Source organism: Danio rerio, chromosome 9 (genome assembly GCF_049306965.1).
Source record: "Danio rerio strain Tuebingen ecotype United States chromosome 9, GRCz12tu, whole genome shotgun sequence".
In the NCBI taxonomy this organism is placed as follows: Eukaryota; Metazoa; Chordata; class Actinopteri; order Cypriniformes; family Danionidae; genus Danio; species Danio rerio.
In genome coordinates this window covers 39,634,048-39,659,373 of record NC_133184.1, presented here as the reverse complement: position 1 = coordinate 39,659,373, position 25,326 = coordinate 39,634,048, and the positions used below count along the sequence as shown (strand labels likewise).

Sequence of the window (25,326 nt, the reverse complement as noted above, 5' to 3'; positions counted from 1 at the left end):
ATTTTAACTGTAGATGCTGGATTTGTCCATATATGACGCGAACAAGCCAGCATATTTTGTAGTGTAAGAAGTAAAGGAGGCTGTAGTATGAACTCTCCTCCCATGTTAGGTTCATATGCGCGCATTGTTATTTATGCATATTTGATTACATAACCAGAGTGTGTGAAAAGTCAGCCAAACAAACAAGTAAACACTCAACTTTAATTTTTTTCAAGGAATATATGGACTTATGTTTGGATAGCGCTTAATATAACAAACTCAAATGTAATCATAATTTGTAAATATGTATCCAAATTCAGTGAGCTATAATGTTGAAAATCTGTGTTAAACATTTCTCGACATACTTATCCCAAAAATATTTAAGATTTAACTTCTAGATCACTTAGTGGCACAAGCTTAAAACTGTGTATGTATACAAGTATATACAACTTTCCTTAAAAAAAAAATCATTAAATAAAAATCAGTGAATAGTATTAACCAAAACTGTAATTATTCCAACAATGCCTCATTTGGGAGTTGTGAATGGGACATGCCTTACCAGTTTATTTTAAATCTAGAGAGAGTTACTTGTAGTGTTGTCAAAAATATTGATATTCTGAAAAGTATTGATATTGGAATATTTAAAATGATATGACCTTGGTTTGGTCCAGTTTCAAGACGGTTTCAATATCAATAATGCTTTAAGCGCTGCCGATATACGTGTTGTCCCTAAAATGTCTTTTATTTTTTGAATCTCTCAAGTAAATTGGCTAACACAATCTCACTCAGTTCATGCAGTTCAATATGTATGGTATCCTATTGGTTTCTTTGCAAATGATATCAAATATCGATATTTTTCAAGGTATTGTATCGATGTTAGAAATTTCAGTATCGTGACAACACTTGTTATTATTGAGTTGCTGCAAAGTATGCCAGGTTAGTGGCATTGAGTGTACTTGAAATAAGTTGAATTGACACTGGTGATATCTTTGAGTCTGAGCAGGTATAGACTTTCACTTGTTTTCTCGTTCACATCGCTCTTCAAGACCATAGTTAGTTGTTTGTTATTACTGAGTTGCTGCAAAGTATGCTAGTTTAGTGTACTTGAAATGAATTGATATGACATTGATGATCTCTTTGTGTTTTAGCAGATATAAACTTTAGGCCAAAAGTCAAACTCAATAACCCATACAGTATCATATCATATATAGTCACCCAAGTATTTTAAGCCGTCACTTGTTATCTCATTCACACTCCTCTGCAAGACTACAGTTTCAGATTCTTGGCTAACAGAGCCGCCAGCTGTTCTTATTCATAGGGTTTGCATCTGGCTTCAGGTTTGCTGCACTGGCAGCCCTTGACAGTGAGTGAGTGAGTGAGTGATTGGCTTCCCAGAGGGCCAATGACTGACCCATCCTCCTCTCCGCTAGCTTCATTATGTCCAACAAATTCAGCAGGTTGCATTAGTCCTCATCATGAATAACACATGAGATGAAGCACAAAAGGCTCATTTGAGAAGTGCGATGCATGCATTAATCCTCTAAAAACAAAGACATCCTAGTTCTTTTTTTCGCTGCTGTGCTAGCTGTTGGATCCCCCGCATTCTTACAGCCGAGAGAAGCACTATTGTACATTCCCTCCCACTCTGTGACACAGGGATTCCACCAGCTTCCTAAAAAGGACATTACGAAATGTGAAATGGGAGTGTATTAATAGAGTGCATTATTGCTCAGAAATATTTGCATCGCAGCATGTGTGTGTGTGTGTGTGTGTGTGTGTGTGTACACGTTTCCATGCCACTGATGAAAAGCCTCTGCATTCACTGCTGCAGACAACCAACAGTGCAGCTGCTGTAGTGCTAAATTTACACATGTAATCTGTAGAAATTAACAGAGTATTAAAAACCACAGGAAACGGAAGTAGCTGAGACTTTTATTTAATGACGTTGATGTACTTCAACTCAATTTTTCGTTTTAGTTGGGAACGGGGCTTCCATTCTGTGCATCATTCCCTCATAGTAAACTAATGGTAAGAGTGTGGTGTGGTTAAGAATATTGTAGCTGAAGCCGTCAAACTGACGTCAACATAAAATCACCAACACTCCAAATGCAAAGCATGCTCAGACTTTGAAGATGGCCAAACACTCTTTTTCAGTTAATAACTTGCACAGATTAATTGTTTACCTGAAGAATAACAATGAGTGCTTACAAAATAAACATTGTACATTTTAATTTCACAGTGAGTTTCAATCGTTTTCAGGGCCAGTCTTAGTCATTACTCATTTACTACTTTTCCACCAAATCAGTTCAAGTGCTGGTTTTTAACCAGAGCCAAGTTTTAAATAATTTTTTTTCTTTCGACAGTCTGACAGATCTGAACAAGGAAAAGTGGCGCTTAAGTAGCACAAAACATTGCTATGCAGGAAGAACCACTTGCTTCAGGGGCTGATGGTGTTTTGAACGCCATATTTGAAATAGCGGTGGAGCATAATGCTGAACACATCATTTATTAACAACACAGCCTCATTGTGGATATGTACCCTGTCTACATTTCTGGAGATCGCGAATTATGTACCCAGAGGTACGTCTGGCTGTATTTCGTGTTTAAAACGAACACTGCAGGTATGATGCTGCTAATGGCTTTTGTTCATTTAGCTCTACCCACAGCTTATCTCTGTATGGATGGCTTTTCTGGTGTTATCAGTTTGCCCAGTAGCTCGCCGCATATGTCGGCAGACTTGGGACACGAAGTACAGTTCCAGAAACCAGGTGAAACAAAAGCAAAAAATAAGTGAATAAAAACAACAGGCTGAAAACATGGTGAAATCATGCGGCCATGGCGGCTTTTCTTTTCCTAGATCGCTTTTGAAAACATTATCAGTTTGGTTTTGGGAAGGGGGTGGTTGGGTCAGCCGGTCAGTCATTCAGTCGACAGCAAGCTATATCTTTTGATATTACCTACATAATGAGTAAGAAGCCTTCAGTGCAGTGAGAAATGTACTTCTTTTGCTCACCTGGCCTTTGAAGGGAATTATTCATTTCTCCTCAACCTTTTTTTTTTTTTTCGACCCAGTTGTGTTATTGCTCAGATGACATGTCAAACAGGCACGGCTGCTCTTGCCAAATCACTAGTTTTTCCTCTATTTCTTGTGTCCAATTTGTCTGAAAAGAAGCCCTTTTAACTTATTCCCTAACCTCTCGCTGGCCTGCAGATACCTATACTAGTGGATGCTGCTCTCTCGTTGGCTGTAGGTAATCGCAGATGTTATTTTCAATCAGAACACATTTCACACTGCATGATTTAAACTGCTGACAGCTCCAGATATTTAGCATGCCAAATATCTCACAAGCGTCGGAGACTCATTGGTGATTCTCTCAGATCGCGTCTTTGACAGTTCACACTGTGAGATTTGTTACTCATGTGAACGAGCACCGATTTGCCTGTGATTTCGGGCATTTGTCTGCAATTTCTCAACTTTTCGGCGAGTCAAAATGGGGCTACAATCAAGCAGTCTGAACTCGGCATGAGAGTTGGATAGATTTGATCAGAATTAAAATTCAAAAATTAAAGCTGTATTTATTTTTTTGTTATTTTACCTTAATAGTGGTTTTACCTTGAGTGCAGGTTTTTACACACACAGACAGACTTTAATCAGTATTGATTGTCCTTTTTCCACTTGAAGTAACCAAGGCTTTTTCCATTTTCTAATCACTGAGTTAGCCATCTTTCAAAAGAAAATTTGCTTATGTGTCTGTATTTGTTTCATTTGACATCACTGGCTTTTTCAAAAACATATAAAAGAAGTGTTAGGTATTTAAGCTTTATTGACCTTCTACCTGCTTGTTCTAAACATTTTGATTACACTTTTTTAATATATAACTCGTATAAAACCATATTTTATGTCACACTCATTGTTATTTCAGACTTTTTCAGTCATATTTGAAATATATAAGGATTGGTTCATCCATATTACTAAACAAAGCCAACCATTTAATCCAAAATACTAATATTAGAGCTTATGCGATGTGATCGGAGCATTTTGAGACAAAATAAAGGCAAAAAAAAGCACAGTTATGTTAATACAATCCATATTAGGGTGAAGCGTCTGTTGCCTGAGGTCATGGCAGAGATTTGTCCACTGAAGTTCAGTCCAGCACAAGCAAAAGATATTATGGGAATGCATCTCGCTGCCCTGATACCAGTGTCTAGAAGGAGTCAAGACGCCCTGTTCCTGACCCTGCTTGTGGAAGACAGGGAGGAGGCCCTATTTAACCCAGATAAATTGAAATGCGTTGACACTGAACAGCTTCAGGTTGTTTGGCTAGTCTTCATCAAACAGTCTATTTTAAGTTTCCTGGAAGACTTCCTGGATTTGCTTTCTTTTTTTGAACCACAAGCCCATCTTGCACATCACAATGAAAAAGTCAAATAAGGTGTGTGTGGATATGTGTGTTTAAAACTTGTGGTTTATGGTAAACATGGGTTAAATTAGGTGTCTAACATTACAGTTGTTCCTAATGGAAATGTTTGGTGTGTTTTTTTGGTTTGGTTTTCTTGTGCATCAAGGAAAACTACTTTTTTTTAAAAAAATAAATGCTTAAAATTTTAATTAAAATTACTTTGAAAAAATTGGTTTATATACAGTATATGTTAATTTCTGTTGATTCTTAAATAACAAAATTGATCTTTAAGCCTGTGTTTCAGCATTATAAACACACTTTCTGTCCAGTAATCACAAGAAGCTTTGTGTTTTGTTGCTTTTGATAAGAAATGCAAGTCTTATCTTTTAAATTTAGCCTATTTTATTAAGAAAATCAAGCCTTGGTTCAAGCAGCGGGTGAATGTGACAATTTTCTTTCTCTTTATTATTAGTTATAGCACAAAATAAACATCTGATGTCTCATCTAAAACAGCTGTAAATAATGTCAAGTAGCATTACATTTGCCAGGCAAGTTATTCAGTTTCCACAACTTGTTCGTTCACTGGAGAAATAAACTCTGAAAGCCACTGTGTAAATAATTAAATTTCAACAGCGAATTGGAGCAGAAACGCAATTTTATAATTAGATTTAGATGCTTTTTGAGTTTTGAGTGTAGTATCTAAAAATAGATAAAGCTGCATAAAAAATCAGCTCACACTCTTCACATTGAAAGGTATCGTAAAAACAGTTTGGCAGAAATTTATTACAGTTTGAAACTCCCAGAATGCCAAGATTACACAACAGACTCCATTCAGTAAATCATAGATAAAGCACTCCGGAAGATTGCCAACACAGTCTAATTAAATTTTATTAGACCACTCGTAGATGAACAATGAAAATAAAACATAACCATCATGATTTTTATGACTAGTGGAGTCCATGTGTAGTCAAAATGTACAATGTTTACATTTTTTATACTATAGTTAATTCACTGATATGATTTTTTTTGTAATCCGACCATTCACCCCCTAATATTAGCAGCTTCCGGTTCATACAGACTTTAAAGTACATTTGTTTATTCATTTTAAACTTGTCAGTTTTTTTTTAATGAGTGTTTAATAAGTGAATGGGTCCAGTATTTAACATATTATCTTCTTTTTAGCAAACAATGACAACATTTATTTTGAAGCAAATAAACTTTTAATTTTTTTTGAGACATTAAAGGTTAAAGATTTTAATTGTTTGATGCGTTTTTCTTTTTTTCACAGCTGGTGTCCAATGTCCTAATCTTCTCCTGCTCTAATATAGTTGGTGTGTGCACACACTACCCAGCAGAAGGTTCTCAGAGACAGGCCTTCCAGGAGACCAGAGAATGTATTCAAGCCCGTCTGCACTCGCAGAGAGAAAACCAGCAACAGGTGAGATGAACCCACTGAAAATCAGGACTTCTGCTTCTAAAGAACAGGTTTACTATTTTGTCAGATTTAACAGACATTCAGAAGTAATCAGTCAGATACATGTAGATTTTAAATTAATGCGCTTTATATAAAATAAACACCGTTTTGGATTAGCGTGGCAATAAATGTTTGACAATAAAAATATTGCCACAAACATTTGAAAGTTAGCAGAAAGCATTTGAATGTTATATACTCGTTTACTACCCAAATGTAGATTAAAAATAGTCAGAATTAATGCTTAAATGTATCATTAAATCTGAATTTTTCATATAATTGAATAATCTTTCTGCACTATTGCACATTTTGTGTTTTTAGGAGCCAAGATATGAGAAATAAGTTGTTTTGTCCAGTCTATTTATTCATTCACCCAGATTTTAATGTAACGTTATATTTCATTAGTTGACTTGCACAATTTGTGCATGACTAAGAGTGACTTTTTTCCCCTGTGTTCTCAATTAAAGGGATAGTTCACATAAAAATGTAAATTCTGTCATCATTCTGTCAAATCTTTCAAGTCTTTGATTTTCTTTCTTTGTTAAATATTTGAAAAAAAAAGTTGAAAACTTGTAACCATTGACTTCCATATCAGTCTTGGGGAAAGTTACTTTTGAAAGTAATGCATTACAATAATGAGCTACTCACCAAAAAATTAACTATTTGCGAAATAGAATTGTTTCACAGAAATTGTGAAACAATACAGGTGTTAATTTCAAACCCTTTGTAGCATACATAAATTATGCTTTGAGAAATTTGAGAAATTATTTCGATCTCTTAAGCCCTGGCATGCAAAATGGCACTGCATAACGAACAATACATTCAACCAATTGGCATCTTAAAATATATCTGGTTTTGATGGTCCTGTTTAGACATTCCATTGACAACGAGCAACTTTAAAACACGTCAGCTAGCAGTTTTTATGTCAACTTATTTACTTCATTGACATTGGAAAGTGATTACTGTATATAATCTGCAGATAAATCTTATATAAATATGCATATCATCAATCTGATTTTAAGTGTTATTTTAACACACTTCACATGTGCGTGTGTAAATGGGGTCTAAAAATGTGGTTTATTCACTGTTGACATTCCAAAAGTAGTTGTAAATGCATTTGATAGGATTGCTTTAATAGTGTATGCTTTATTATTTAATTCAGTTACACATCCACAGAAGACTATAGTCGTCTGTCTATAGAAGACTATAGATTATTAGAGTACTATAGTACTCTACACCTACTGAACTTGTTGTAATTATAGGAAGCGTTGTGATAAGAAATGCTTTTCTGAGATATAAATTGTTCTTGATATTCACATCCATTTTTTTTACTTGCTTTGCTTCTTCATCATAAGATGTCTAACTTGGGCTCTTCCATTTAAATTCTATTTAGTCATTTATAATATTTTACATAGTTTTATTTTCTGCAACAACTACTGGTGTCAGGTGTTGGGTAACACTTTAGTTGAGTACAAATTCTCATTTTTTTACTTGTTTCTTGTTACCTGCCTATTATTAAGACATTGTCTGTTTATTAATACTTACAAAGTACATACTCAATGTGATCCCATTCTAGATTAAGATCATATTCTTCATGAACTTATTAATGTCAAGAATCAAGAAAAATTGCTATACTCATTTAAATGAAACCTATTTGTTTTGAAATTCTGTTAAGTAATTGAAACATACACTACAAATGCAATTATGGCTTATATAATAGTAAGGGGCAAAAAGTAGCATGATTGAGGTTTTCAATGAAACTACAGTATATAAAAGCCAACATACAGTATTTAAAATGATAATCATTCAGTGAAAATGTGTTCTCTTAACTGTACACGACAAAACAGCAGTGTGCTCTAAAAGCAGACTCTAATGTGTGGGAAAAGAACTACAGATTGCTTGAAATAGAGTTAATGTTCAGACAGTCTATTCACATGTCTATTGATTTTTAGTATATTATTGAAACTGTGAAAAGCGGAAACACACCATGCTGATTCATTTGCAAGATTAAATCTACATCCTAGAACAGTACAGAGATGCTCGATAGACCCACCAAAGAAAGACATATATTGTCTGTTCCCTTGCACACTGAAGCCCACCGAGGCCATGCATCATTTCAACAAATGCATAATTATTATTTTATTTTCATTTTAAGTCTTTTAAAATATAACAGTGTGGCCTCCGGATCAGCATACCTCTACTGAATAACCATTATCCTGTCACAGTTGGTGTAATATTTGCAGTAAAGGGTTTGTTTGTAAAACCCTAAAGTAAGGTTAACATTAGTTAACATTATTTATATTTGTATATATGATTTTATGAATTTAAAGCATTTATTAAGCATTTATTACTCAGTTAACTTTTAATGCCATCATTCACAAATACAACTTTTGGTCAAACTTTATTTTGATGGTCCGTTTGTTAAATTTAATACTTATAATCATTAGATCATAAGTAGACTGTTAGCTTGGGGTTAGGGTTACTGTAAGTTGACATGTACTTGCAAAGTTATAGTGAGTTAAAGGTCTATTGACGGAGCAGTATCAGTAGATATTAAGCAGACAGTCTACTAATATTCAAATGAGAAAAAATTAGCATGTAGTTGCAATGAATTTTTTTTCTAATTTATTTCCTATAAAGCATTTGATTTTATAATATATCAATAATTATTATTTAATGGAATTAGATTATTTTGTGAAGCATTGGAACTTTCCAAAAATATTATTAAATTATGTAATTATCATTAAGAAAGTGTGTGTGTGTGTGTGTGTGTGTGTGTGTGATTTTTTTTTTTATTATTTTTATTTATATATTTGATTATTTATTCACATTTATTTATTTCCCATAAAACATGTGATTTGATAATATATCAATTATTATTATTCAATGGAACATTAATAATATGGACAGTGAAACATTAATTGTTAACTAAAGATTAATCAAAGGGTTGCTTGTTACTGATTTTGTAGTATTCTGTTGTTTTATTTAAATAATTTAATAACATTTTATTTTATTTATTTTTTATTTTAAAAGTAACTGAAACACCTTTGTTTTTCATAAAAACGTCAAAATGCTGCTTTATTTATTGTATGTAATTTTAATGTTACCCAAATTTAGATTTCTTTGTGACTCATTGGAAGACAGAACTTTCCAAAAAAAGATTAAATTATGTAATTATCATTAGATTATATATTATAAATATAATTATTTTTATTTGTATATGTTTCTTCAAATTTATTTTTATTTAATTTTAGTATTCAATATTTTTTGACTAAAACACCATTTTTCATAAACACCAAAATGCTGTTTTATTTACTTTATGTAATTAATTCAATGAATAATAAACATTCATTCATTTATTTTCTTTTCGGCTTAGTCCCTTTATTAATCTGGGGTCGCCACAGTGGAATGGCCTGCCAACTTATCAAGCATATGTTTTACGCAGCGGATGCCCTTCCAGTTGCAACCCATCATTGGGAAAACAACCAAACACATTCACACACATACACTACAGACAATTTAGCCTACCCAATTCACCTGTAGTGCATATCTTTAGGGCATGTCTAGTGTACAGTAGTTTTCCTCAAATGATGGATTGACTGGGCGTTTGCTCTTCCCTCTTGTTTGTTTTCACCTGTCTTTGCCCTCTTTTCCCTCTTACCATGATTACTGTGATGATTTGCAGGAGCGTCTCCTCCTCTCTGTGCTTCCTCGTCATGTGGCCTTGGAAATGAAAGCCGACATTAATGCCAAACAGGAGGATATGATGTTCCACAAAATCTACATTCAGAAGCATGACAATGTGAGGTAAGAGTGACTCCTCAAACAGCCTGAAAGACGCTCGTTTTCGGTGTTTGCACCTCAGAGCACCATTTACAACCTCTTCAACCAATTTATTTATGTTTTGCATTTATTAAAGTTGATCTTAACTTTGTTCCAAAACCCACCAAGCTGCTCCCCAAGACTAAAGTTACTATACTTTCTTCATTCATTCATTTTCTTGTCGGCTTAGTCCCTTTATTTATCCGGGGTCGCTACAGCGGAATGAACCAGAATGCCCTTCTAGCCGCAACCCATCTCTGGGAAACATACACACACACACACACACACACACACACACACACACACACACACACACACACACACACACACACACACACACACACTCATACACACACACACACTCATACACTACGGACAATATAGCCCACCCAATTCACCTGTACCGCATGTCTTTGGACTGTGGGGGAAATCGAAACACCCAGAGGAAACACACACGAACGCAGGGAGAACATGCAAACTCCACACAGAAACACCAACTGAGCTGAGGTTCGAACCAGTGACCTTCTTGCTGTGAGGCGACAGCACTACCTACTGCGCCACTGCATTGCCCCTACAATACTTTCTTGTGGACTGAAAATAATAGAAGCTCATTAACAGACACAAAATTCTAACTTATTAATATTTAATAATTTATCCAATTTATTAATTATTATTTAAGTTATTATATAATTAATTCTATCATTTTTTTTTAAATATATGGTATAATATTACCCAGTAATATTTACCCAGCAACAAGATGAAGTTTACTTAGAATTAGATGTAACATTTTAGCATGCATAAAATGTAAGTAAGGTGTATATAATTTTTTTTTAAGTATTTGATTATTTAATTTTTATAAATTTTTGTTTTAGCGTTGGATGAAATATAATGAATTAGCTAGTTTCTATAAAATTTAATTCATATGGTTTAATTTTGTTGAAATACTTTAATTGTAATTTATTTTAATTATAAGCATAACGTAGATTCTTATTTTTTAATATAGATTTTTTTGTAGTATTCATAAAATAGTTATATATTTTTATTTTTTAAATTTATTATTTATTATTAATTTATTACACCTGTTGTTATATTATAAAATATAAGTAAGCTGATTACTATATTTTTAATTATTTGATTATTTCATTTTTCTTGAATTTATTTTGTTTTAGCATTAAATGAAAAATTATTATTTATTTGGTTTATTTAACTTTGAATTTGAAGTTATTTTATTTATTTGAATTATAAGCATAATGTAGATTTCTTATTATTTTGATGTAGCATTTATTATAATTATTATCATAATGATAGATGGATAGATAGATAGATAGATAGATAGATAGATAGATAGATAGATAGATAGATAGATAGATAGATAGATAGATAGATAGATAGATAGATAGATAGATAGATAGATAGATAGATAGATAGATAATGTATAAATGGATAGTTTATTATTATTATTATTAAAATAATAATAATTATTATTTATTAAAACTAATTATTAATTTTTTTTATTTAATTTTGAGTTTAAAGTAATTTATTTTATTTACTTAAAATATAAGTATAATGTACTTTTCCTATTATTTGATATAGCATTTGTTATAGATGCCCTTCCAGCCGCAAGCACAGAAGGAAAAAACTCCACACAGAAATGCCAACTGACCCAACCCAGGCTCAAACCAGTGACCTTCTTGCTGCTAATTATATATATATATATATATATATATATATATATATATATATATATATATATATATATATATATATATATATATATATATATATATATATATATATATATTATAAGCATAATGTAGATTTCTTAGCATTTGATGTAGCATTTATTTTATAGATAGATGGATGGATGAATGGATGGATAATTTAAATGTTTTTTTGTTCTGTTATTTATTTGAGTTAAATATTGTATTTAATTATTATATATTTAAATTTTATTTATTTTATTGTAATATAATTTATATTAGAATACTGTATGTATTTTAATAACTTTATACATTTAATTTCTTTGTATTGTTGTTTTTGCTATTGACTTACATACATTATACAATGCCTCAGGTTTTTCTTGACAGGCAGATCACTAGGTTGTGGAATAATTTATAAGTGTCTCTTAAATCTGTTAAGCATTAGATATTGCACCCTCTTGTGGTTTTAAAAAGCCAGAAACGTACCCCTGTCTCCAACTTACCATTTATTTTTCATGCTGCTCTTCTGGGCATCTCAGTCCACACACATGCCCACTTATTTCCACAGCACTAGACTTGTTGGAATCAGAAGAGACCCTATTAGACGAAACCTGTTGTTTTACCTTAAGCTGATGTTTGGCTTTGATCAAATGAAGAGTTGAGAGTTTGCTGCTCCAGTGTTTATGGTGTTAAAAGCAGGGCGATGACATAAGAAAACTCATGGATGAATGTGAAGAATTCTGATTTTCCACAGTGAAGATTTCTAAATCTGGAGGGTGAAGATTAAACCATGAAATAAAACAGTTTGACAGGGGAGAAGTTGGATTTAGTACCGCAGAGCTAAAGCTCAGCTACTGACTGCCACACCATATTACAGCTGAAACTACAATAGTCAACATTTGAAGTGGATCAAGAAAGTTTTTCAAAATTGTCCCAAGATCAAAATGGATGTTGTTTAATGGTTTTATAATGAAAGGTTTAGATCCACTTTAAATGTTGACTACTATAAATACCCAGATCTTATGTAATTTTAATGTATTTTCATCGTTTAAAATTTGTTCTATTTAGTTGGTGGTTCTGATTTGGTTTTGGTTTTTGGTTTGTTGTAGTTTTGTTTTGGGTGTGTTTTTGTTTTGGTTGGGTTTTGTTTTAGTTTTGTTTTGAGTTTGTTTTTGTTTTGGTTGGGTTTTGGCTTTGTTTTGGTTTTGTTTTAATTTGTTTTGGTATTACTTTTTGTCTTTTGTTGTTTTTTGTTGTTGTTTTTTTTATATATTTGTGTTGTTTTTGTTGACTTTTGTTGTTGACCTAAAACAATTATTTTTTGTTTTTTAGATTTATTTAGTCAATCTTTTTTTATTAGTTTTTTTTATTTAGTTTTTTTGTTTTGGGTTTTTAGTTTGGCTTTGTTTCTTTTTTTTTTAATTTTGTTTAATTTTTGATCTAATTAAGGCTTTAGTTTGCTATTTAATGGTTGCATAGATTATATATGTGCTATTGCATCCTCTGTTTAAATTAGTTGAACGTTACAGTATGACCTCAAATCTTATTCAATTGCTTCAGTAATCAGAGTAATCAGATCTGTGGATCATCAGAATATGCCTCATGCACATTTGAAACAGCACAATAGTCTTGATAACAGTTTTGTGCTCAGAAAGCTAGCACTGTGGGATCTCATTAGAAAAGTTTAAGTGAGAGTGTCCGAATAGCTTTAAATGCATATTCTACATTATTGCACAGTTAAAGCAATGTCCATACTATTTTAAAGAAAGTAGTGGTCAGATACGCAGGCACTTATTTTGTTAATCCAGGCAAATCTTTTCTGATTTACGATTCTTTCTGTTTATATGAAACTTTCCCAATCTGAGCATTTATGCATTTTAAACAATACCGGAAATTAAAAGCAGATATTATTTTAAAATTATTTTCTAAACATGCACATACAATTTTTTTTTTGGATATGTTTGAGGAGATTTCAAGCATTTACAAAGTTTATTTTTCTTTCATATATTACTCATATACAGTAGATTAGATAATTTCAGGTCTACATCTCCCCTTTCAGTCTTATATGAATGTACTCTATATAAGACTTTTCAGTTCAAATAGACCTAGGATGGGCAATTTTGGAGAGGCTGCTGTAGCAATGAAACGCATAAGATCCCATTCTCTATTCAGATCTTTCTCCAAAGTTCTGATTCTTCCTGAACACGGGTAACCAGAGCAGATTCTACAAAATCCATTACAATTGATCGCATTGTTGTTGTTTTTTGAATTCATACTTTAAGATTTCTTCCCGTCTCATTATATTAAAACAATTATTCACAGGTTGTAATATTACTATAATAACAACTAGTAAACAACTTTAATTAAAGTTATTTTAAGAACATTTTGACTTTGAGCTTATTTTAAAGGTGCTTAAGCATACAGTGTGCTTATTGAATACATAGAATATATGCAAATTAAAATACATCAACAAAACCCATCTAAAAGCAAACAAACATATAGTTACCCAAAAGCAACCATGATATATTTTTTTCTTTCCTGAAGTTTCCTCCAGCTTGTAAAATCAACACCAATGGTAATTCTACTTTTAGTTCTTTCTTGAGACAGACCACCTCAGTGTGGTCTTATTTCTCAGAGTATAAATATGCAGGAGGTAATTTTTACATTTTTTTTATTTGAAAAATAAATATATATGTTTTAAATTTGACATATGCTTGAGTATAAGAATCCAACCTGTTAACAATGTAAATAACTGTGCATGCATGAAACCGCATTGGACAACTCCTTTCATTAAATTACTTCAATAATAGTTAGTATGTATAGGTCATGTACTCCTCTTTTTCAGTGTTTTAACTTCCAAAATAAATCTGCAATTGGTATACGAATTAGCCAATTTGCTTGTAAAACCAGCATTCTGAATTTCTAGTAAAAAAATAACTTTAATTAATGATTGCTATTCTTATGTGGAAAGACTTTCAGGTAGTATTAAAAACTTTCCAGAAAGAAGCTGCATACATTAAGCTAATAATTTAACCAATGTATTATTTGGCTGCGTAAATGTAACTACTGAGAGTAATTAGTTTCTATGAGCGATCATTGGCAATATATTTTTTTTCTTTATTATTATTTTATGCAACAATAAAAGTACAGACACTGTAAAACAATTATGACAAATAGTCATGACAATATTTTATGTTACTTTAAATGCAAATGTTTGTTACTTTAACTTAATTTTAATAGGTATATCTGGTTTCCTACACCTTTTTAGCTACACATGGCTAGTATAATATCATTAGTATGACCGATTTAAGTTGATATAACTTGAAAATTTAATACAACTAAAAGAATTAGGGCAGGAAGATATTTTTTTCAGTATTTTTTAAATTTATTTTTTAGTATTTTTATTTCTTTTTTCAGTATCCATCCCCTTATACTGTTCAATACAGCAGGAGCACAAATCAACGAACGGCACAAAGACTCAACGACCTCAGTCTTTTAATGGCCTTTATACTCTATAGAATTGTGGATTGACTACAGCAATGAAAAGAATCATGAAGTTGTTGTTTGTGAAGCAGTGAGTGGTGCGACTCCTGGCCCTTCGACTTGTTGTCTGCAGTCGAGGGTCTGTCTGTTTTCCTTTTTCCAGTAAAGCCCTCACCAAACTGGCTCTCTGGTCAGAGGAATTATGCAAGCGTGCAGCCAAGCGATATCTCGCAAAGTGGAATATTGATAGGTCTGTTACTAGAGGACCCTGTAGTTTAATTGCTGAGGACGGTTATATAACTGTGTTCAAATCTTTGCTCTTAAACGAATCCACACAGTTGTGGGAAGAAGAAGCTGCTGGGATAAATTGATGGTTTGTTTGGTGCGGCACCAGCCAATTTAAACAGTAGTGGATGTGAATAAGATGAAGAGATGTAGAGTTGTGGTTTTAGATGCTTTGCTCAAAAGGGTCGCATTTAGGCCCAAAAACTAGTTTGGTTGATAGCATGCGAGGTAGCCTCGAGGTATTGACATTTAATATTTAAATATGTTATTTTAATTTTATTTAATTTTATTATTATACTTTTTATTATTATTATATTTTCATGTTATTATATTTTGTTACAATATATTAACTTTATTTTTTTATTTTATTATATAATTAAAAAAAACTTTTATTATGATTTTTTTCTCGTTTTATTATATTTTATTATATTTTTATGATATTTTATACATTTTTATTATGATTGTTGATGTTGTCATTTAATTTTTTTGTTTTAGTTTAGTTTTTATATTATTTTCTTTCTTTTCTTATTTTTTTATTAGATTTTTATTATTTTATTTTTTACATTTTATTTTCATTTTAATATATTCATTTTAATTTTTATTATGGTTGTTGTTGTCGTTTCATTTTATTTTATTTTTAGTTAAGTTTTATATTGTTTTAATTTTTCCTTTTCTTTTCTTATAATTAAAAAATATATTTTTATTTTATTTTTTATTTATTATATTTAATTTTACACTTATGGTTTTATTTACATTTTATTATATTCACTTTCATTTTTATTATGATTGTTGTGGTTGTTGGTATTATTATTATTTACCCATTGTCATTTTAAGTGATTTTATTTAGTTTATTTTTATATTAATTTCATTTTATTTTTATTTTATTTTGTTTTGTTTTCATTTTTATTTTTTTTAGTTTTTCATTTTTATTATTGTTTTTATTATAATGTGTTTTGTATTAATTTTTTTTTACATTTATCGTTTTTTTATTTTATTTTATTTTTCATTTTATTCACTTTCATTACTATTATTATTATTTTTTTCTTATTTTATCTACTTTTATTTTTTTGTTTAGTTTTTTTTTCACCTAATCAAAAATGCCATTTACAGTTATTATATATATATATATATATATATATATATATATATATATATATATATATATATATATAATTATTAAATTGTCTGTATTTCGTAGTTATTTTAAATAGATTTAAATTATTTTATTTCTATATTTAATTACCAATATTTATTTAGTTTAATTTGTTGTTTTCCACAAATCACTGGAGTTAGAGAAGGCAAAATTTTGCATGATATTAGACCACAACTATGTATTTGATTACCATAATTAAGGAGTAATAGTTAAGGAATCAGACTGAGCTGAAAGCAGTAATGAGAACAGTTAACAAAAGATAAAGTACAGTTTTTATGGACCGTAGTTTTCAGATCTGTTAGTGGCGGGCTGATAGAAGGCAGCAGCTCTTGCAGTTCCAGTAGCGAGGGGTCAGCAGGTCAGTCCTCTCAAGCTGTGACCCTTCATGGGTTTTCGGGGTCATGTTATATAAGCAGGAAGTGTGACACGGTTCCTTCCAGGGCTTTTTTTCTTCTGGATGAAGTGGGTTTCATGCTCATGTTTTCAAACAGACTATTGCTGATGCTCTACCAACACACCACTTATTAAACTTCCTGCCATTTTGATCTATCATTTTCCTGTCAACACTTTGCTGTTGTGGCTCTCAATGTAGTTTGGTATGTTTAGAGAGCAACTACATTTGACCTTAGGGCTGCTGTCAACACAAATCTATTAACATTGCTGCTGGCAAAAACTATTGCTTTGTCCCCATCATCACAATATAAAATTTCTATGAAAATAGTACTTTCTGAATAATGCTTTTATTCAACAAGAACATATTGAATTGGTAAAACGACACAGTAATTACTTTTTCTTGGTTGCAAAAGATTTCTATTTGAAATATTATATTTCTTTCTTTCTCATCTGAGGATTCCATTTATCCACTATATATATATATATATATATATATATATATATATATATATATATATATATATATATATATATATATATATATATATATATATATATATATATATATATCAATAAATATATATATATATATATATATATATATATATATATATCAATAAATATATATATATTTATATATATATATATATATATATATATATATATATATGTATGTATGTATGCATGCATGCATGCATGCATGCATGCATGCATGCATGTATGTATGTATATATATATATATATATATATATATATATATATATATATATATATATATATATATATATATAATAAACTGTTTTGTGTATTTGTATTACTTAAAAATTGTTTCTGGATCATCAAAATCAGAATTATGTTAGTTTGAATATTGTTTTTTTGGTGTCTTTGTGTGCATTGTATTCATTGCATTGTGGGGACTAATAACAGTAGATTTTGACTTGTTTTTGGTCCCCATGAGAAAAATTTATCATAAATCACACAAATTGAAAAAGAAAGAGTAAAAATGAAGAATGTTTTCTTTGAGTGTTGGGTTTAGAGGTCGGTGTATAGAATATACAGACTGTACACACTCAAAAAGGCACATGGTGTTGCAAATAATGTTCCTTGAGATACCTGTACCTTTTATGATACAACTGAAATTAAGATACACAATTGTTCCCATATAAAAGGTAAAAAAATGACTCATTTGTTACAATATCTATGAAAATAAATATCACTGGAAAGGCAAAGTGATCTTATGAATTTCTATATTAAAACAAAAATCATCATTTAAATGTGTATGTTTAAAGAAACTTGTAAACATTATTTATTGAGTTCTATTATACAATAATGCAAAAAAAAAAAACTGTTAAAACATAATACTACAGTTATTGTAAACTAAACATTTAATGTATTTAAATAAATGTTTGGTAAGCATTTTTGACATGTTTAGGTAGAAAGTGTCTTGTCACTTTGGTACCTTTATGGATCAGATTTGTACACAATATTGTATCTGCAGGTTTTAAAAACCAAAGGTACATTTTGGTTTTTCATGGTACAAATCTTGTCCTGCCCAGTGCCAAGAGTTTGTACTTTCTTTGGTACAACATTTAACTGTTTTTTTTCTAAGATCGCAGTATACAAAAAATTATGTCAATGAGACATCCAATAAAGATAGCTGAACAAGTCTGTGTATTTGTGTATGCTCTTGTTCCTAATTTTTTTTATTAATTTTTAAATGATTGGATGATTTAAAAAAAAAAAAAAAAATAACCAAAACGTGCCATGTTTTCAGACTTGTATATATTATTTTTGACAACTATGATAATGTTTAGTTGGAGATAAATAAATAAATAAATACATTTTTTTTTAAAGTTTTTTTTCTCTAACAATTGTAGTTTTTGGACAATAGAAAGCTCTAAACGACCAATTTTATTTGAAGCTTGGATGAAATGTTACCGCATCAGACATTTTTAGGATTAAACAGCCATATCATCCTGCAGCCCAAGACCGGTTACTCACTGAAGCTAAGCAGGGTTGAGCCTGGTCAGTACCTGGATGGGAGACCACATGAGACCTAATGCACCAGTAAATTGAAGGGAACACTATACTGTCAGCGAGTGTCGTGTTTCGGATGAGACGTTAATCCGAGGTCCTGAATCTCTGTGGATTAAAAATCCCATGGCACTTCTCGTAAAGAGTAGAGGTCTAACCCCGGTGTCCTGGCCAAATTCCCCCTATCGGCCATTATAGCCTCCCAATCATCTCCATCCACTGAATCGGTTCTATCACCGTCTCTCCACACCATATATAGCTGGTGTGTAGTGAGCGCACTGGCACCGTTGTCCTGTGGCTGTCGTCACATTATTCGAGTGGATGCTGCACACTGGTGGTGGTGTGGAGAGACCCCCCTCATGATTGTAAAATGCTTTGGGTGTATGGCCATACACAATAAATGCGCTATATAAATACCCATTACATTACATTTATTAAAATATACAATATTATAATTAATTTATTTAAATTCAGAGAAACTGAGAAGTTTTCATAGCTGTATATATTCTCAGTTATGTTTACATCCAAGTAGCCCAAGTAATTTTTCTTCCATGGTTTTAATTTGTGGACCATAACCCTGATTTATCAATGATATTTTATTTTAAGGTTCAGTTCAGATTATTAATAAGGCCTTGTTGCCCTTATATTCTCGTAATTTGCTGGTTATTAATAGTTATTAAGGTAATGGTTGGGTTTAGGTATTAGTAGTATTAGAGATAAACAGTCCGTAATAAACAGCTAATATCCTATCAATAGGCAGGTAATACGCTACTAGTTAACAGTGACATTTGGCGCCTATGCTGAAGTGTTATTGACCAATTTTTTTTCCTTTTAACATTTAACCACAGCTAATAGTCCTCTACAATTGGCATCTTTTATTCGTGTTGTGCTGAGTTTCATTTAATAATTCGCCTCATGTTTACATGCTAAAAACACTGGATTACCAGCATCTAATAAACAAACCAGAGTGTGCTCGTAATATCCAACAGAAACACTCCAGAGGCCGTAATGTTTGGATCCTCTTTAAAGAGGCGTCCTGCCATTGTGGCACACTGCAGCGACATTTTCAGCCACGGCTGCAGGGAGCTGATGACTCACCTCTGTGTTAACCATTAAATAAGGTTTAAAGATCCGCCTGAGATCTCACAGCTTCAGACCAGATGCTTTAGGCTTTCCTTTTAAGAGTCTGCTTTCAGTCCACTAACCTTAATCCACCCACCCAGAGGATGCTTTTTATTTGAGCGTTATATATAGCAACTCTAATAGATCTGTCAGCCATATATACAAACCTTTGATCTATGACTAATATAATGCTTTCTGCATGCTATGTTGTGTTAGGAAGGGCTTTTAATGGAGATGTGGTGTTTGTTTGCTAGTTGTTTAAAGTCTAAATGAAATAGAGGTTGTGATGGTGTTTTTATTTTGATTGGGATGTATGTTTAAGTGATATTGAGAAACTGCAGGCAGATGTCTGGCTGGTTTTTTTAAAAGTGTTTTTATTTAGTGTAATGTAAAGGAAATATACAAAATAAGTGTTTATTTTGTTGCGCTTTATCAATTTATGTATGTACATTTAAATGACAAGTACCAAAGAAGGGTGTTAATCAATTATTTATTAAATGAACAACAGTAGAAAAGATAAACACAATGTTTTGTCCAAAGCATTTTGTTTCTCTTTTCTCCAAATCTAAAATGATTTGCTGCGTAAAGGCAAAACATTTTTTTGGTACTTGTAACTTGAAGAGATATGGTTACAGCACTAGAAAAAAAAGAAAGAGTGTGATTTTTCTTAAAATACGAAGTTCTGTCTGGAACAGGCTGATAGGTCACACCTAATCTGCCCCTACGTGATTAACTACATGGCAAAGAATATTGGTTGCTCTCGCCTCAGCAGCCAATGAGCTTTCTCCTCAGCATTTGAAAGGCTTCAGTTTTGTTTTGCGCTACAGTAGCAATGTGCAGCGCATTTTTCTGAGACCCTCCTCCACCCTAGCTCCACCTTTGTTTAGATTTGCTACAGGGCTTACATATACAGTTGAAGTCAAAATTATTAGCCCCCCCTTGTGAATTTTATTTTATTTTTTTTCAAATATTTACCAAATTATGTTTAACAAAACAATACATTTTCACAGTATGTATGATAATATTTTTGCTTCTAGAGAGAGTCTTGTTTTATTTTGTCTAATAAAAAAGCAGTTTTATTAAAAAAAAAAAAAATTTAAGGTCAATATTATTTCCCCTTTAAGCAATATTTTTATACTGATTGTCTACAGAACAAACCATTATTATACAATGACTTGCTTACTTACCCCAACTCGCATGGTTAACCTAATAAACCCAGTCAAACCTTTAAATTGCAATTTAGGGCTAACAATTCAGGATGGCTATTAATTCTGACTTCAGCTGTATATTATGTTTGCAGCAGCAGTGTGTTATATTCTTGGACTGCATGTCTGTGAATATACTGGAGGTGGAAAGTCCTCTATATTTGCACTGCTATAATCAAAGCCGCAGCAGCATGGCAGATCTATTCCACCAAGACTAAACACATTAACATTACTATATACATATTTATATATTTATCATAATACTAAATCTCATGACATTAATTTATTTTTTATTTTTTTCTGCACTGATCCATGAATCTCCACCAAATTCTCTTTAAGGCAAGTCATTTCACCCGGGCGCTATCTTTGAAATTCCTCTTGGGCAGTGTGCTCGGGCATTCTGTCTGAATGTGGAAACATCAGCGTCTCCAAAACTGTCTGCCAAGCTTATGATTACATTACATATTTGGAATCACTGATAAAATAAAACAACTGTCTCATAAGTTTAGTTTCTAAACATCCGAATAAAACAAAATCAACATTTTCAAATTGTCCAAGCTAATGTGCATGCGCACTTGAAAAGATTCGAGATCACCACACCAACCTTTTTTATGGCTGTTCTACACATGATCATCCTCTGAATAATACTTTGTCAAATCGTGCTGATCTTCTGAAATAATTCAAAACTTAGTCTTGATGGTGAATCTATGGATGAACTGTACCTCACGTTTGTTTCACACAGCTTACAAAACCAATATCATCTATAGCAATTGCTGAGTGGCCCCTGAACTAGTAGGCGGGGCTTCATTTACCATATTAACTGTTACACTTTTACCCATTCAAAACTACACGAGTGACACGTCTTGTGTATTCTATGGTCTTTGTCTCCACCTCAACAGTATTTACATACACCATTATTGACTGAAAACTATTAAACAGACATACTTCTCCTTAATGCTTCTCCCTAATGAGTTCACACCAAATGCAAATCTAAGTGTTTGCTTGAGAAGATTACATACAAAGTCAATGCAAATGCATGAACAGTGGTGAATTTACACCGGACTGCGTGAATGATGAGTGTTTGAATTTTCATCTTCTGCGAGTAATCTAGAGCGCATTGCTTTGCAAAAGGAAGAGGCAAACATCACATGAGATTGGTGTGTTCAATATCAACCTGCTTTTTAAACATTTCTGGAAATCGTCTTTGATATGGAGCCTGAACATCCTGGACGTCAGTCAAAGCTACTGTCACGCTAGCTTGAGTGTCGGACCAGCCCTGAGCTGTGTGAAATAAAGCTAGATCAGTGTCTGCATTTGTTGAAAGCTTTGGAGATGAATATTGAAAAGGAAAAGTCATTACAGCCCACAAGGATTTGTTTTGTCTTTCATTCAAGGCACACAAAGAGCCATATCTGTTACCAGACTCCCAAAGGGGAATATCAGGCTTTATTCACTTGCTTTGTAGGCACAACATTCTCTAAAATTCCTCTGAAATGTCATGAAATGCGCAGCTTTGTGTAATGTGTGATGTAACTTCAACAGAATTTCAGGGGGCGGGACAATTGATGTGGCTCCACCCCCTATTTTAAAACAGCCAATGGCATTTTGTTTCATCACAGCTCTGCCATATAGAGTAATTATTAACCTTAATAGATGACCTAAAGAATAACGTTTCAATACTGTTACAGCCGGCTTTTAAGCTGAAACAAAAAGGAGGACCAGACGCAATCATCACTGGCAAAATAACATTTATTTTAACATAACAATAACATAAATAATATAAAGTAAACTAAAAGAAGAGTCAGGGCTGAAATAGGACAGTCAACGCAGCTTAAGTGGGCTTCATGACAAGGCGATCACTCAAAATCCCAGCCCGCAAATGCTGTTTAAAACCTGTGTACCAATCATGCTATCTCCAACCTGAAACTGAAACACACTCACCGCTGATAGGCTGGGAAACCACACACACACAGCCAATAGACTGAAACGCCACACACACTCATGTCATGTCCATAGACCGGGACAACACACACACACACACACAAGCAAACTAACACACACACAGCCAACTGTTCCTGTTCGTACATCAAGAATAAGGTCAATAGAGGGTACACAGTCCCATCCAAACCTTTCTGCTGTGCCAGTGGCATGGTAATGGAGCTCTAGGACAGGAATCACATTCAGGCCTGTAGTTGGGGGGTTTGGGTGGTCCAAAAGACCCACCCCTCAATAATTTGCTCTTGAGCTCATTCATTAATCAGCTTGAGCTCATTTATTAATCCGGGGTCGCCACAGCGGAATGAACCACCAACTTATCCAGCAAGTTTTTATGCAGCGGATGCCCTTCCAGCCGCAACCCATCTCTGGGAAACATCCACACACAATTCACACACACACTCATACACTACGGACAATTTAGCCTACCATATTCACTTGTACCGCATGTCTTTGGACTGTGGGGGAAACCAGAGCACCCGGAGGAAACCCAAGCGAAGGCAGGGAGAACATGCAAACTCCACACAGAAACACCAACTGAGCCGAGGTTCGAACCAGCGACTTAGTGACCTTCTTTCTGTAAGGCGACAGCACTACCTACTGCGCCACTGCCTCGCCCTGCTCTTGAGCTCATTTTCCTAATTTGACTGCTATGCCATCAAGGTCAAAATAATCAAAAAAGGCTTTAAGATTAAGCGGAATCCGATGGCTGTCCCTTTGGTGTGACGTCAGCTAATCAGTTTTGGTCAATGCTAACAAATATTTTTCATGTGTCCAACATCCAACTGTACTAGAAAATGTACAATCTGACATCATCATCATCTTTCGCTACTGTATTGTATTGTACTGTATTGTTGAGAGAAATTTTTAAAAGTACTTTATTCTAAATCTTGGACCTTATTCTAGAAACAAAAATGACCAATAAAAAGGTCTGAAGCACCAAAAGTGGCCCATAACAAAAGTTGATTTAAATACTTTTTATTACAATAGTCAAAAAGTGTGGTTATGTTGACCATCCGACAAGCTAATTCAGAATAGTGCTTAAAATATCACTAAAATGTGTCATAATTAAATAGAAAATAAGACGTATAATGACAAAACGGTCCACTTTTTGAGAAAAAAAAAACCTTTCCCGAGGTTGGCTATGGGCCTGACATTAGTTAGCTCATATTGTATATATGTAAAGTCCGCCTCGCAAATGGTCAATTGAAATGAATGGGTGTGGGCGAGGGTTTCAGTTATAAGCCTGGTAACTGTGGCAACAGTGGAATATAGGTGAATGTGCACTGCACTGATGGTGTGGATGAGAGCTGATTAACGACAATGACCTGATTTTTCATAGGGTTTATTCATTTGGCAAATGCTTTTATCTACAATGGGAAAAGTGTGTGCATTTTGCGGTGTGTATATATTCCCTGAAATCAAGCCTTTGACTTTGGTGTCACCACTCTTCATATTTTGGTTGGAGCTCTTGTTGTTTTTGTATTTATGGATGATAGGAAAGATGTGCATCATTAGTTGTAGCTTTTATTAGTTGTCACTCATTTTATTATAGACTTTTGAATGTCCATGGAACATTATTTCACGCATATTTTTTAACACAGCTATTTGAGACATTTAAGTAAGTCAAGGCAGGGTATGTTTATTTATATAGCACATTTCCTACACAATGGTAATTCAAATCACTTTACATAAGCAAGAATACAAATATATAATACAATATATAATACACAGCAAGTATAAGAAATCAAAATAACAATGTGGAAAAAAAAGATTAAAAACGAACAGGTTAGAAAAAGTTCAAAAGGAATGAAAAGAAAGAAAACGGCAACATAATAAAGCACAGTTGTGTTTTCAGTTTTGATTTGAATGCGCCTAATTTTGGAGCACATCTGATCACTACTGGAATCAGTAGGCAATTTACTAAATTTAATATGCTTTATTTTATAGTGCAAATAAAATCACCTTTTCAAATGTTATTTCATAGATATATGCAGTTGTGCAAAATTATTATCTCTCCTGTAGAATTAATATTCTTTTAAAGTGATGTTTAACAGAGCAAGGACATTTTTTCACAGCACAACACACACACACACACACACACACACACACACACACACACACACACACACACACAAAGACGCATCATTGTACACTCCAAAGTGTTGTTTTGCTGCTTGTTTAAACCACATATTTAAAATGAGTTGAATCAACACAATTCTTTAGTTCTTTTTGGCACAACGTAAAAACAATTAATTACACTACATAAAAGCCTAGATTTTTT

The 25,326-nt window shown here is 32.5% G+C and overlaps 1 protein-coding gene across 5 annotated transcripts in view; it reads left to right on the top strand.

Moving 5' to 3' along the window:
• The window catches only part of adcy5 (adenylate cyclase 5), a 153,953-nt gene that overhangs the window by 77,043 nt on the left and 51,584 nt on the right, over positions 1–25,326 (top strand). For all 5 annotated transcript variants that reach the window (XR_012384996.1, XR_012384995.1, XR_012384994.1 and 2 more), the window contains 2 exon segments: positions 5,668–5,817; positions 9,536–9,657. Coding sequence is in view for 2 of the 5 variants with exons in the window: in NM_001171585.3 (NP_001165056.1) it covers positions 5,668–5,817; positions 9,536–9,657 (272 nt within the window). In the remaining 3 variants the exon portion in view is untranslated.